This window comes from Andrographis paniculata, unplaced genomic scaffold, assembly GCF_009805555.1.
Source record: "Andrographis paniculata isolate CXL003 unplaced genomic scaffold, ASM980555v1 Contig60END, whole genome shotgun sequence".
Classification (NCBI taxonomy): Eukaryota; Viridiplantae; Streptophyta; class Magnoliopsida; order Lamiales; family Acanthaceae; genus Andrographis; species Andrographis paniculata.
In genome coordinates this window covers 4,505,779-4,519,278 of record NW_026137596.1, presented here as the reverse complement: position 1 = coordinate 4,519,278, position 13,500 = coordinate 4,505,779, and the positions used below count along the sequence as shown (strand labels likewise).

The following is a 13,500-nucleotide window of genomic DNA, read 5'->3' as shown; positions in this document are numbered from 1 at the left end:
TGATTTATTGCTAAATTTACTATGGAGCTTCACCATTAGGGTTATATTCTCATTGGCAATTTTATTTATTTATTTATTTTGATTAAATTTAATAATTAAATAATAAATTAAATATAATAGTATCTTATAAGAATAAATAATATAAAAAAGAATAAAAGAAATTAACAACTTTTTGTGGAAATAAAGGGGATTTGTTCGCATTGCTGCGGAGACGATTCTTAGTAAATAAATAAAAAAATATACTATATATATTAATACAATATATATACATATATATATATATAACATTTTATTTCTTAAAAAAATTAATTTTTTAATATAAAATATTATTTATTATATTACAAAAATATTCTTTATACCTAATATGAAAAAAAAAAAAAAAAATTTATCCAAGACCACTAAGTGAACAAACTTAAAAAATCCGACTCTAAGATTTTATTTGTTTTTTTCTATCTTTAAATATTAATTATTGTATATGTTATTAAAAAATAATAAAAAAATATTTATAAAAAAAAATTATTATAAATATAAAAATAATTTTAATGTTTAACAGCTAAGCGAGAACATTAATACAGAGTTATCACCCTCTTATTACCATATCGCACACATAACATACAATACAATACAAGCACAACCTACGATTACACAAAACCTTACTCCACCAAACCAAAAACACACTAGTAATAATAATAATCCAACCTGCAAAAACCCCTATGAATTCCAGGGTACCAGGCTGATCTCTAACACCAATATACATATATCTAAATTACAAGAATATGATCAATCTGCTACTTGACCACAACCACAGATGGAAGCAGAGCTTCGCCGGAATCTACATCCTCCGATGCATCGACTTTCACCACCGACCACCCCTTCACCCCTAACTTCTCCACAGCTCCGGCCACCCCCTTCCCCAGAACCTCCCTGATCCAACCTTCCACCCTCTCGCCGCCGTACGCATACGCCGCTGCCACCACCTGCCGCATCACCTTTTTCTCTACCTCGATCGAACACTCCGATCCGGCGACGTCGCGCAAACACTTGTCCATCTCGTCAAACAGCTTCTCCGCCACCCCGTCGAAATCAAACGCCTTGAAAACCACAGTCCGATCGACCTGTCGGCTGACGTCGTCCCGCCACGAGGACGCCATCGAGTCATCGGAGCCAGAGTCGGAGAACGCGTTCGATAGCGCGGCGACAGCGACTTCGCTTTCTTCCGCCGGAAGGTTCAAGTCGGGGCACGAGTTTGACGACGACGACGACTTGTGCGGTCTTTTCGTCGTCGACTCCGCGCTCCCGTGCTCGTCCGCGGCTCGACTCTGTCGGAGCAGCTTCCGTTTGTTCATCAAGCTCGCGGGACCATCGTTGAGATCGAATCCGATCGATACCTGAATCGAACCGCTGCCCTTCGTCTTTAATATATCTTCCTCGCCGTAACTTCTTTCGCTGCCATCCGCTGCGACGCTTGTTGTCATAAAAAATATGCAGTTGCTTACGCTCGCTTCTCTGCCGCGCACGTCGATAAATCGGTCGGTCTTCATGGCCTGAGACAAGCTGTTCTGAACAACCATGTCCGCGTTATCGATGTTTTCGATGAACACAATCGACGGCTTCTTGCTCAGCTTCTCGACTAAGTAATCGACGACGGTTCCGCGCATCGTGATCTCGTATTTATTCGTCACCTGAGAAATGACCACCGCGTCCGTCTGAGATATCTCGTCGGGGAAACTCAGGTCGATATAGACGAGACTTTCTGTGCTGCCGTATAGTAACTCAGCCAGCGCGATAGCAAGTTTCTTCTTGCCCAAACGATCGGGTCCGCGGCAGTTTATCCATAAGCTTTTACGGCTGGTGGGTTTGGTTCGACATTGTGTAATTGTTTCGACAATGTCGTTAATAGCATCTTCTTGCTGATGAACTCTTCTGGCAAGAGCTGCATAGATTGTCTTCGGATCCTTCACGTAGAATTTCGAAGCTGATAATATCGAATCAGAATTCAAAGTCAAGAGATGTGAATAGATAACAGGTGAGATTTTGGGTAAACCAGATCACCTTTGGAATCGGATAGAAGTTCGGATGAAATGCTTCGATTGTTGGCCATCGACAGCGCATCCAAAGAGCTAAGACCTTTCAGTGAAGAACCCTGTTGTAAATCGGTAGATAAGCTCGACGACACGTTCTTGTTTCCCGCTTCATTTGATGATTCGTTGGAGCGGTTGCTACGAACACAGCTCGTGTCGTCGCCAACAACTTGGAAGCCGAGAACACACGGATGTTGCCGGTATTCGATTTGCTGAGTCAATCCTTTGGAGAAGGATTGATTTAAGTGATGTTGCTGGCAGACGCCGTCCCATTTCTTTCGTATCGACATAATTTTTGCGTTCAGTAACACCGTATCGTCTTTGCCCTGCACTGAAACTTTCGAAAATCAAGTTGCTACGACTTGCTCGTAAAATCGAACAACTAAGATCCATATGATCATCATAAAGAACTGAAATTGAGATCTCAAGAACACAAAAATAGTAACACACCTTTACGGATGCATTCAGCTCGGCGTTCTGCAGCCAAGAAGGCAAGCTTGACTTGCACTGCTCTCCACAACTTCCTCCATTCGAAACTGCAGCTATTTCTTGCTCGCATTTCTCGTTGCAGAGATGACAACGCGTCGTATACTGCCATGCATTATTGCTCACCGAGCTTTGCGTCTCGGATGGCATTGAGAAGAATCCACCCAATGGAACAAAAGACCCCATCAAGCTGTAAGACCCAAAAACATAAGTACATTCAACTTATTCAGTTAGTTTTCTGCGTACTCAAAGATTCCAAGTAACGGAAGTCTTTTGGTATCATATAATTGCAAATGGAACACTATCAACCATTCAAAAGCTTCGAACTAAACTAATGTTACAATTCAAATAATCGTCGAGAATTACTCATCACATTGCAAAGTAAAGGAAAACTTGAGAATTGATATAACCCATTTAGCTATCAGTGTTGGCCAATCTAAGTTGAAGATTAAAAGAATCGACGTGACAGAAATAAAGGTATCCATCCAATATAAGGACAAACACCAAATAATTCCAAAGGAATAAAAACAATATGCAATGATTTAACTGAAACCAAACTTGTATTTGACATCTACTGTATCTTTTCAGTGTCTCAAAAGTATGTTGAAGTTGGCAGATAGAGAGCATATGCAATGAGAAAATTATGTTGTCTATATTGGTTAGATTAAAGCACTTAATTTGTCTCTAATGTTTCTTGGAGCTAAAGGTGTAAAGAACTGAAAAGAGAAAGCACTCGAGGTTGTAAAGTATCGAAAGGTAGCGTTGTTTAAGAATTAGAAAAGCCATTACTCCGACAACTTTGATAATTCAAGTTCTACTACTAATAGTTGCTGTACATATGTTACAAATGACAGTTCTTCAAACTATATGTATCAGTAGTGGACCAAAATGTTCGACACAAGCTTGAACAACAGGACTAGTGTGAATATAACACAAAAGTTAGATGAGCTTAAAGAAGTAAAGGGCAGTAAAAACTTGTTGAGAATCTAGCAGTAACTTAATTGAACCTAATAAAATTCAATCGTTGATTCGAAATCCGCTTACAAGAAGTCATCTAATTACAAATATATTCTCTGCTAGCACAGTCAAGGTGTACCTACAAGTTAAAACTGTGATATTTTTATAAATTACGTATCGATTGAGAACACAGTAGGATATTTTTTATCTCCACTATGTGATGTTGATTTGCAAATTGAGAACACACCACAGTATATAATCAATGACTTTCCTTTTCAAAAAAGGCTGACTTTGAGGCTAAATGACTCAGTCAGGAAGATATGCCGCGGCTTGATACCATGGCTATATTCAATCAGATAAGGACAGAAAGTTCTCTGGTGAGAAAAGTCCCAATATTTGATTCCATATCTAATTTCACAGAAAGAATCTTTAACAAGTTGTGGAGATAAATAGATGCGTATCCGGGCGAGAACATCAATGAGGAACACACAGCATAGTTTCAAAGATATGATACAGAAATATCATAAAGAACTTGGAACAAGATGCCAGGATTATGGTACTGGCTTATCTTTTTCATATTGGCAGCTAAGGGGTCAACTATCACAACAAATTTCGGTAAATACATGTATCAGTTCTAACTCATCAAGTTTGCACACCAAAAGAAGAACTACATATGCAGATCTAAGAACACAATTTTCCAGTAATCGGACCTTCATTATTCAACACAAAAATGCATTCAAGGATCATGTTTGTTTTATCAAATGCCAAGGGATTTGTTTTCTAGTGCAGATGAAGATTTTCATGGCCTAACAATGGCAGTAGAAATTGTTGCACTAGAATTTGAGGCAAGTGGGGAAAAACACCTATCAGGCATTAAAATAACTTGCAGATGGATTCAAAGAATTGTTTTTTTCATCAAAAGTATGCATAATTTAAAAAGATGCACGTTTCGAAATCATAATAAATAACTTCAAGATGCACTTTCTATCTAACTGATTGCCAAAAAGGGAAAAGCATTTATATATATATACATATAGATATATGCATATTGAATTGAGCTTACCTAGATCTGGGATAAGTGCCTCCTCCCATGGAAAATTTAAGGGAAGTCATGGGCAGAATTTCCAGATCCCAATCCTCATCAATGGTGGGAAACTTGCTCAAAACCTTAGAATGAACTTCATGTGTTGCTGCTGCTCCAATCAGCCAGAATCTCCCTCTGTGAACCTCCTGCAAGTCAGCCAATTTTCTCACCAAATAGTTCAATCTATCAAGAGCGGCTGCATCCCCAGCCAGTGCATTCAAGAACCCTAAATTCACCACCACCCCAGCCCCTGTAACTCTCTCCTCCATCACCAATCTTTCCATCTCCCCAAACCTCAACTTCAGAGGGCCCTCATCAGAGTCCCCATTCAAATACCTTGAAATCTCATCTTTTATGCAGACCACCCTCAGACCATTCAGCTCCTCTGGCAGAATTCCTTTGATCCTTTTCTGCACTGTTTCCAAGAAATTTGTCAAGGCATCCCCAGCAGAGACACCCAAAAGCAGTGGGCACCTTTTCTTGTCCCTTGACATAATCTCACCTATCCTCCTTGAGTTCTCGTCGTCCGCAGAGAAGCAGCCCATAAATGGAAAGCTAAAGCCTCTTCCTCCTCTAGCAGCTTCAGTGATGCTCTCATTCCCTGAAGCAGTCAAATTGCAGAGAAACAGCGGCGGAACTGTCCGTTTGTACCTGGAACAATAACCGAACAGGTGGTGTGCGTGAAAAGTGCTGTTCCCCGGCGGCCTGAGCGTAGCTAGCTTTATGTCGGAGCTCCTGAATCCTGCCTCCGCGAAGACTCTACTCACCAGAGGATCGTCGAGGATCGAGATTATTAAATTCTGGAGCTCCACCTTGACCACGGGTATGGCGGAAGAGCAGGAGGCGTATTGCTGCTGCTGCTGCTGGTAGAATGAATAGTTCTCCGGCTGTCTTCTCTGACTCGCCTGCGATCTCTTGATCGCCGCCATCAGCGAGTTGGAGACCGGAGGCTCCTCAATTTTAACCCCCTGCTGCGACGACGGCAGCCGATCGAGCGAGACGCTCAGCGACAGCTCGAGCGCCTTGAACTGCACTCGAGAGGAGTACGCACTGATCGTCCTCGTCCGCGTGCACGCCTCGCGCAGAGCAGACCGCGGCAGCGAGAGGAGCGACGACACCATGTGAAGCGACGTCGTCTGCGCGTGACCTCGCCGCCGCGCCACCGCCACCGCATCGTCGAGCGCGCATCCCGCCTCCTGCGTCAGGCATTGCCTCGCCGCGCTCACCGCCGTCGGCATGGAAGGAACAAATCCAAAAACAAAAAAACAACCACAAGTGGAGTGGGGACAACAAAAAGGAACAGCGCAGGGCACACGATAAAAATGAGCGAGAACTGAATCAACAATGGCGACTGCTATCAAGACGACAATGAAGGCGTTACAGCGACCATATATACCACCACCGAAGCTTCTTTAATTTCTTCTCTTCTCTTCTCTTCCTTCCTGCATAAATTAAACAAAGTAATTGTAAGGCTGACTGAGAAATCTGCAAGGGAGAGTGAGTGAGCTTTTGGTTGATTTAGGCGTTTCAATTATTTATGGAAAGGTAGTGATGGTGGGGAAGACTGTGGATGTGGATGGTGGGGTCTGATTGGGAGAACAAGAACCAACCGACGGTGGAGGCGGTGTTGGTGTTGGTGGTGGTGGTTCTGATTCTACTGTGTTGAAGAATTTTGATATTCGATTGGCAATGGCAATGGCGATGGCGATGATGACGACGACGATGATGATAATTCAGTGAAGTGACGGTCGTCTTCGTCTCCACTTTCACGTCTCTAATCTCTTCTTCACTCCACTTCAATAAATTCCCTCTGTATATATACATACATATACGTATATGTATATGTATAGTATAACATAAAGCGTGTGTATGCATTAAATAATAATTTAATTTTAAATAAATATTCTTTATTTTAACTTTTGACATTTAGATACTATAAATATATATTGATTTTCTTTATTTAGTATTTGTTCGTAATATTTAATTTGTCTATTATTTTTATTTTTAATTGTACATTAAATTTGTTTTTTACTTTTTTTTAAAATATAAATATACATTTAAATACATTTTAAAATGTTTAATTTATAAATTTTTTATTTAATTAAATTATTTAATTATTTTAATTTTAATTTAAAATTATTTTTATCAAATTATAATTATTTTTATTAATATACTTCGTACCTAATTGAAACAAATTAGTCGAAACGGAGAGAGTATTTTGATTTGATATATAGTATTTTTTGCGTGAGTATAAAAAATTGCGTAAATAATATAAAAATAATATTTTATATTGAATGTTGATTTTTTGTGAGATAATAAAATATGAATATATTATATTTATTGAAAATCATGTTAAAAAAAATAATAATAATTGAACATTTTCATATATCATGGTATTAAAGAAAATGGTATATAATTAGCTAATAATAATTAATTATAATAATATTTTATTATTTTTTATATAATTAATAATATTAATAGTTTTAAAATAAATTTAATGTATATGATTAAAAAAATTAGAATATGTATTTAAATATTTTAAAAATTATATCACAAAAAAATATGCAATATGAATATTATTTTGTAGAAAATAAATTTTTTATAATAAAAATAAATAAAAAATACATTTATTTATTTATTTATAATTAATTATATACTAATTTTATAAAAGATATAAAGTTTTAAATTAGATAAAAATATAGTTTTTAGGAATTTTGAACGAGTTCTACATGATTTATGATATTATATGTAATTAGTTAATTAAGTTGGTTTATATTAATTAAATATATTTGTATTTAGTAAATTTTAACCAAAATATAAAATTATCCATTGTTATAGCACAAACAAATACTCCATCCGTCCACTTACAATGTTTTTATATTTCTATTTTGGGACGTCCAATTATAAAGTTAATATTTTATTAAATACCCTACTTTTTTCCACAAATACCCTTATTTTACATCACATCATTACTTTTACACAAAAAATAAGGGCAAAAATGTCATTACACTACTTTTAACTGCTCACTATAATTAAAATACTATTATTTCTTAAACAACGCGTCAAAAGTAAATATAAACATTGTAAATGGACGGAGTGAGGGAGTATAAAAAAATATTAATTGTCACGTGATTGAGTGAGTATTAGAAGAAAAAAAATTATTAGGACAAAAGAATATTACTCTTTCTCTTAAAAGTTTGTGCATTTTTATTTTTTGTCAACCATCTTAGAAATATTTATATTTTTCTTAATAAAAAAAAATTATACTATCAAGTTTTCTATTTTTCAAGTAAAAGGTCAAAAATAAAAAAAGAAAAATGCATATGAGTGTATTTGTTTGGAGATTGATGGAGTAAAAAAGTATTGCATTTTAATATGATAGATTTTTAGAAAAACAAAAAATACTCTTTCCGCCTTCATTGTTGCATGGAGAAAGTTATTTTGGGTTGCCAAATTTCTTCTTATTTTTTTTAGTCCGCTAATTAAATTTATTCAATTATTAATTTTGACGAAATCAACAAATAAATATTTAACCGTTAACCTTTATTTTACAATAAATATCATTGTTTTTTTTTTCTATTTCCTTTAAATTTTAACTAATTGTTCAAAATACTTCGAATTTTTTTTTTCACTTTTTAATAAAATTTATTTTTTTTTTAAATTTTTTTGTACTTAATCCAAATAAACTAATCTTAGATAATAATACTTAAGATTGAAAGCATATTTTACAGTAGGATGTTGTTTGAAATTAATTAATATACTATTGATAATATAAAATATAAATCGACAATATAAAATATAAATTAATAATACAAGTGTTTGTAATTTACCAAGAACATAACATATAAATGGATAATATTTGAACTCAAAAAAAAAAAAAATGTTAAAATAATATATGTAAAATATAAATTGACACTAACAATTTACACAATACATGATATGAAATTTAAATCATATGGTAGCTACCTAAGCATTCTAAAATAATACTCTCCATCCAAGTTAAAGTCTCCAAATTATTGTAAACACATCAATTTAGGTAAAATATAATTAGCAAGTAATTAAAATTAATAAAAAAATTATTATATAATAGAAATAATTATAAATTAAAATTTAGATATCTAAATAATTTAAGTAAGATTAAAAAATTTATAAATTAAAAAATTTAAAATATGATTAAAGTATATAATCATATTTTTTTTTAAAAAAATGACAAATTACGAGAGACTTACTGAAATAGAAAAAATAACTTAGAATATATTTGAACAGTTTTATACTCATATACAAATAACACATAGTTTATATTCAAACAACAAGACATATATATACAAACATCACATAGTTAACGTTTATTTAACACTATATGATAGAAATAACTAGAATATATTTAGATAGTTTTATACTTATACACAAATAACACATAATCTATATTCAAATAGCAGGTCATCCCGTACCCAGTGGTGTGGAGAGCGAATTTATGACCGTGAGGTCATGAGTTCAAACTTTAACAACCTTGTTAGGCCTAGTTTGCAGGGTATTAGGTTCGGTTGGGTTAGTGATTTAACTTTTTATCTCTTGAGGAATTTCAAGAACATGTTGGATAAGGTGGAACTGACTGTGGGCGACCATCATGGCAAGCTTGACGAAGTGGAGCAGAATATTTGTGAGCTCGAGAGAGACAAGTTGCATAAAGAGATATTGTCATCAATCAATGTCATGATGGAGGAATCTCGAAAGTAAGATCACATAATGCAGAAGCTTTCCGAGGTGTTAAGGCACGCACAACGAATAATATTGAACTTGCAAAGTACAAGTTCAACATTACAAAGTTAGAGAAGGTGAAAGTTGGAGATACTTTATATCTCTTAGAAAAATTGGCTACATTAAGGGAGACAGTAGCCAAGTTGAGGACGCGGAGGCCAACCAAACTTATATTGCAATGACTACTAGGGAATGTTTCATGCCCATAATGCTTTGATGGGGAGCGTAAGGCGAGAGCAATAGATGATTTCATCTATAACATGAAGCAATACTTCGAGGATGCAGGCATCTTAAGAGATGAGACCAACGTCCATATGCCTTTCGGTACTTGAAGGATTGGTCTGCATCTAGTGGAGATGGAATGATGAGATGCATGGTATCAAAGAGGACATCTTCAAATAGAGGGCATTTTGGCGGGGGCGTAGTGAAGAAAAATTTGCACCAGCTGATGCTGAAGATGAGGCATGGTCCAGAATCTGCCGACTGAAAGGTGCTGAATGTGTCAGGAAAAAGGCTCTACTTACTTTCTATGCCTTGAAGTTGTAGGCTAGACTAAAGATCAAGGAGAAGATCCCCTCTAGCGATAACAAGGTAATAAAATATGCACAATGACTTATTGAAGTGGAACAAAAAGAGTCGATTAGGGGGTGTGATCCTAAATAAATCCTTCTTGATAAAAGTATGGGAGAGTAGACCAAATGAGTTGGTGATGTCGAGACTGTTAAAGCTTCTATTAGGCTAAAGACGTAAGAATGAAAAAGGCAGGGCCGACATATGATAAATATTTTATTTTCAAGAATAAAGATCACTATGCGAGAGACTGTCTTAAGAGAGGATGTCTGTCAGCACCACGTAAATAGAGAGGGCCAACGGACGAGCAACTAGCGTGTACGAAGATGACAAAAGACAAAAATGGTATCGTACTTAGAGGAAGGATGTATGTCAATGCAAAGATAAATGAAAAAAATTATAAAATGCATTATCAACACATGTGATTATGTGGACTACATCAACTTAGAAGTAACTCGTTAGATAGGCCTTACGTAGGCGCCGGAGTCATAGAGATTCAATGGAGTCAATAGAAAATGGACTTCTCTAATTGGAGTAACCAAAGACATACCAATCCAACTTGAAGAATGAAAATGTACAACGAGTTTTAAGGTTGTTTGCATGGATGAATATTTTGTTTTCTTGGGGATGCAGTTTTTAGACTTCGCACAGTCGATTATACTATCGTAGCGGAATGGATTCTAATCATAAAAGGAGATGTCATGTATGTGGTGGATGCGCGCCAATAAAATGAGCTTAACTGAGGGAAAATAATTTTACACTCACAGCAATCTTCAACATGGAAGATTATCCAATGCATGGAGGAGAAAAGACGACATCTATGAGGAACAAGAAGAAATTGTGTACTTTTGAGAAATGATTTGAATGTGACAGAAGAGTGCCAAACTTCTACATTGAATTTCGAGGATCCGAAGATAGAAACACTTGAAGAGTATATAGTTAAACCAATGACGCACAAGGGAAAGCATGTAGGATCTAGTCCCCTAGCATTTCACTTTTTCAAAGGTTTGCGGAGTCAACCCATGAAAAAAAGACCATACCAGCACATGACTGTGTGCAATAGTCACAGGATTTCAATGCAGCGATTTGAGAGGCCATCACCAACATGTAAAAAAGTTGGAGTTGTGGTTTGTAATAAGCCCGAGCAAGTTGTGGTACATAAGAGATGTACACCGCCAATGGAGTATCCAACACAATGACGAGATCTGTTTGAGAGCAAACTAGCCGAGAAATGCTTTGGATTATGTTTTGAATCAAGAAGATAGCTAATGAGTTCAAGACATCAAGGACAATGCCTATTTCAAGTGAGGGAAAACGTCACGGATCAAACATGTACCCGATAATGACCGAAACAAACCCCCGAAGTGATCAAAAGATAACCAAGAGCCAACATGTGACTCAGGGAGACGGCTAGGGGACGGAAACTAATGGAACCTTCCAGAATATTCCGAGAGTACCTAAATTATCCTTTGACTAAGTCGATGTCTATCTGCTAAACTTAATATATGTTTATCCGTATCTTCGTATAAATAGAGCTTATCTAATTATGGATATACTTTGGCCTATGTTGGAGCCGGTCCGTTATAGAGCTTGTAAATAGATAAACACCCCCTTAGTTGTAAAATACTTAGATTTGTGAGCAATATATTGTTCACTTAGTACAATGAATCTTTGTGTGCTATTATTGCGAGGTTGTATTAGTAAAGCTCTTAAGGGTGCCAAGAAAATTATAGGGCGATAAAGAGGTGTTTAAAGAGGAATCATTCGACCCGTTACACTTACAATTTTTTTACTATAACAGTTACACCATTTGTGCATTCAATTTATTGAACTTTTCTCCTCAAACTATTAACTCAGTCACCCGCATTCTCATGACACCATCTTTTTTAATATCAATCAATATTCGTTTATATCAATATATTACTATATTATCTATTAAAATTTATGCCCCCAACTTCTATATGATTATTTATTTTATGGATGGATAAAATATTATTTAATCTCGTAATTGGACTTTTATCATTTTAGCCCTGTAACTGGAGCCTGTCACAAACTAATCCCGTAAGTAGAGAATTTTTGCAATTTTAATCTTCCGGTACCGGAGATGCCTACGTGGTGTGGCATCCATGTGGTTCGCCAGAGACAAGTGTCCGCCAGGCCAACGACACCATGTGTCCACATAGGTATCTTCGGGCTGGAGGACTAAAATTACAAAGATTTTTCACTTACAGAACTAGTTTGAGACATACTCCAATTGCAGAACTAAAATGGTAAAAGGTTTCCGTTCTGAGACTAAAAAATAAATTTACCCTATTATTTATATATATATGATATTTTTTTAAAAAAATAAAAATTATATAATAATAAAAAGTAAAATTGTTTATATTTCAATTAGGATTTATAAAGTCCCTGTCATTCCCTTTCAATTTGTGCAATTATATATATAAATATTGCACAAAATATCTAATGTCTAAAGTTAATATAAATTGACGAAGGTTGTTGCTATTTGAGCCGCTTGCAATATGGAGATTCCATCCATTGCTTTTGAATAAGGAAAAATTGCACATTTTATAAAGTATATAAATTTTTTAAAACCATGCATGGGGGCTATATACAATACAATACAATAATAATAATAATAATAATAATAATAATAATAATAATAATAACTCAAATAAACAATTATGTTCAATTTATAAATATAAAAAATATATTCTGTTCCAAAACTATAGTATGAGTTGTGTTTGACACGAGATTTAAGGAATATTAATATTATATTAGTAGTGGGTAAAAAGTACGAGTAAAAGACTTTTTTTTGCTCATGTGAGTGTATTAGTATAAAAAGTAGTGGCAATTGTGTAATAATAATGAAAAAGTAAGAATAATTTTATAGTGATATAGTTATTTATGAAAATGCGACTATTGTTTTGAAACAGACAAAAATATAGTAAACAAGACTATTGTATTGGGACGGAAAAAATAACTAATAATAAACATTGAAAAAATAAAATTGAAACTAAAATACAAGTTTGAAAGTAGAATAGAACCACCTTTTCCTTTCTTTTTCGAGTAGTCATACTATTTCCATGTCTCGTCTTGTCTCTCTCTCTCCCTCTCTCTCTCTATATAAATATATATATAAATATAAATATATAAAAAAATCAATAATTGTGGGATAGAGAGAAATTTATTTGGCTTCAATTTGTAAAGGTAGACTGTGACACGTGAAGAAGAGGCCATCACACACGAATTATTTATTTAAATGTTACTATAATATATGTTCTAAAAGCAGTTGAAAAAAAAAAAAAAAAAAAAAACCTTGTAAATTGTCCCAATGTTAGTGATGGCGATTGGGGACTTTGATGTTAATGCGGTGGATTCGAATTTAAAATTTTACAGCAGAATGAATTATTCCTTTTGTACCAAAAAGAAATATCTATTTGCTTTTTGCACGTAGTTTTAAAAATATTAATATTATATTAGGATATAGTAAGAATAAAATAAAAATAACTAAAATAACCTTGTTAGTACGTGTGATATAAAGGTAATGACATTTGTGTAATA

General features: G+C 34.8%; 1 protein-coding gene across 2 annotated transcripts; it reads right to left on the bottom strand.

Moving 5' to 3' along the window:
- Positions 1 to 552: 552 nt before the first annotated feature.
- On the bottom strand, positions 553 to 6,479 carry LOC127259691 (protein SMAX1-LIKE 6-like). 2 transcript variants are annotated; one of them, XM_051287215.1, is made up of 5 exons: positions 6,219 to 6,479; positions 4,588 to 6,050; positions 2,532 to 2,757; positions 2,053 to 2,407; positions 553 to 1,975 (listed from the first exon to the last, which is right to left on the bottom strand). In XM_051287215.1, the coding sequence occupies exons 2-5, from the start codon at positions 5,844 to 5,846 to the stop codon at positions 789 to 791; spliced, it is 3,027 nt and encodes a 1,008-aa protein (XP_051143172.1). In that variant the 5' UTR covers positions 5,847 to 6,050; positions 6,219 to 6,479; the 3' UTR covers positions 553 to 788. The 2 variants fall into 2 exon arrangements, with proteins under 2 accessions (XP_051143172.1, XP_051143171.1); XM_051287214.1 differs by having other exon boundaries at positions 4,588 to 6,479.
- Positions 6,480 to 13,500: the final 7,021 nt, after the last annotated feature.

Coding starts and splice junctions, on each gene's coding strand:
- LOC127259691 (XM_051287214.1), bottom strand. CDS start 5,846: ATGCCGACGGCGGTGAGCGCGGCGAGGCAATGCCTGACGCAGGAGGCG. Junction 2,758..4,587: donor GGCACTTATCCCAGATCTAG/GTAAGCTCAATT, acceptor TGGGTCTTACAG/CTTGATGGGGTCTTTTGTTC. Junction 2,408..2,531: donor AGCTGAATGCATCCGTAAAG/GTGTGTTACTAT, acceptor GTTTCAGTGCAG/GGCAAAGACGATACGGTGTT.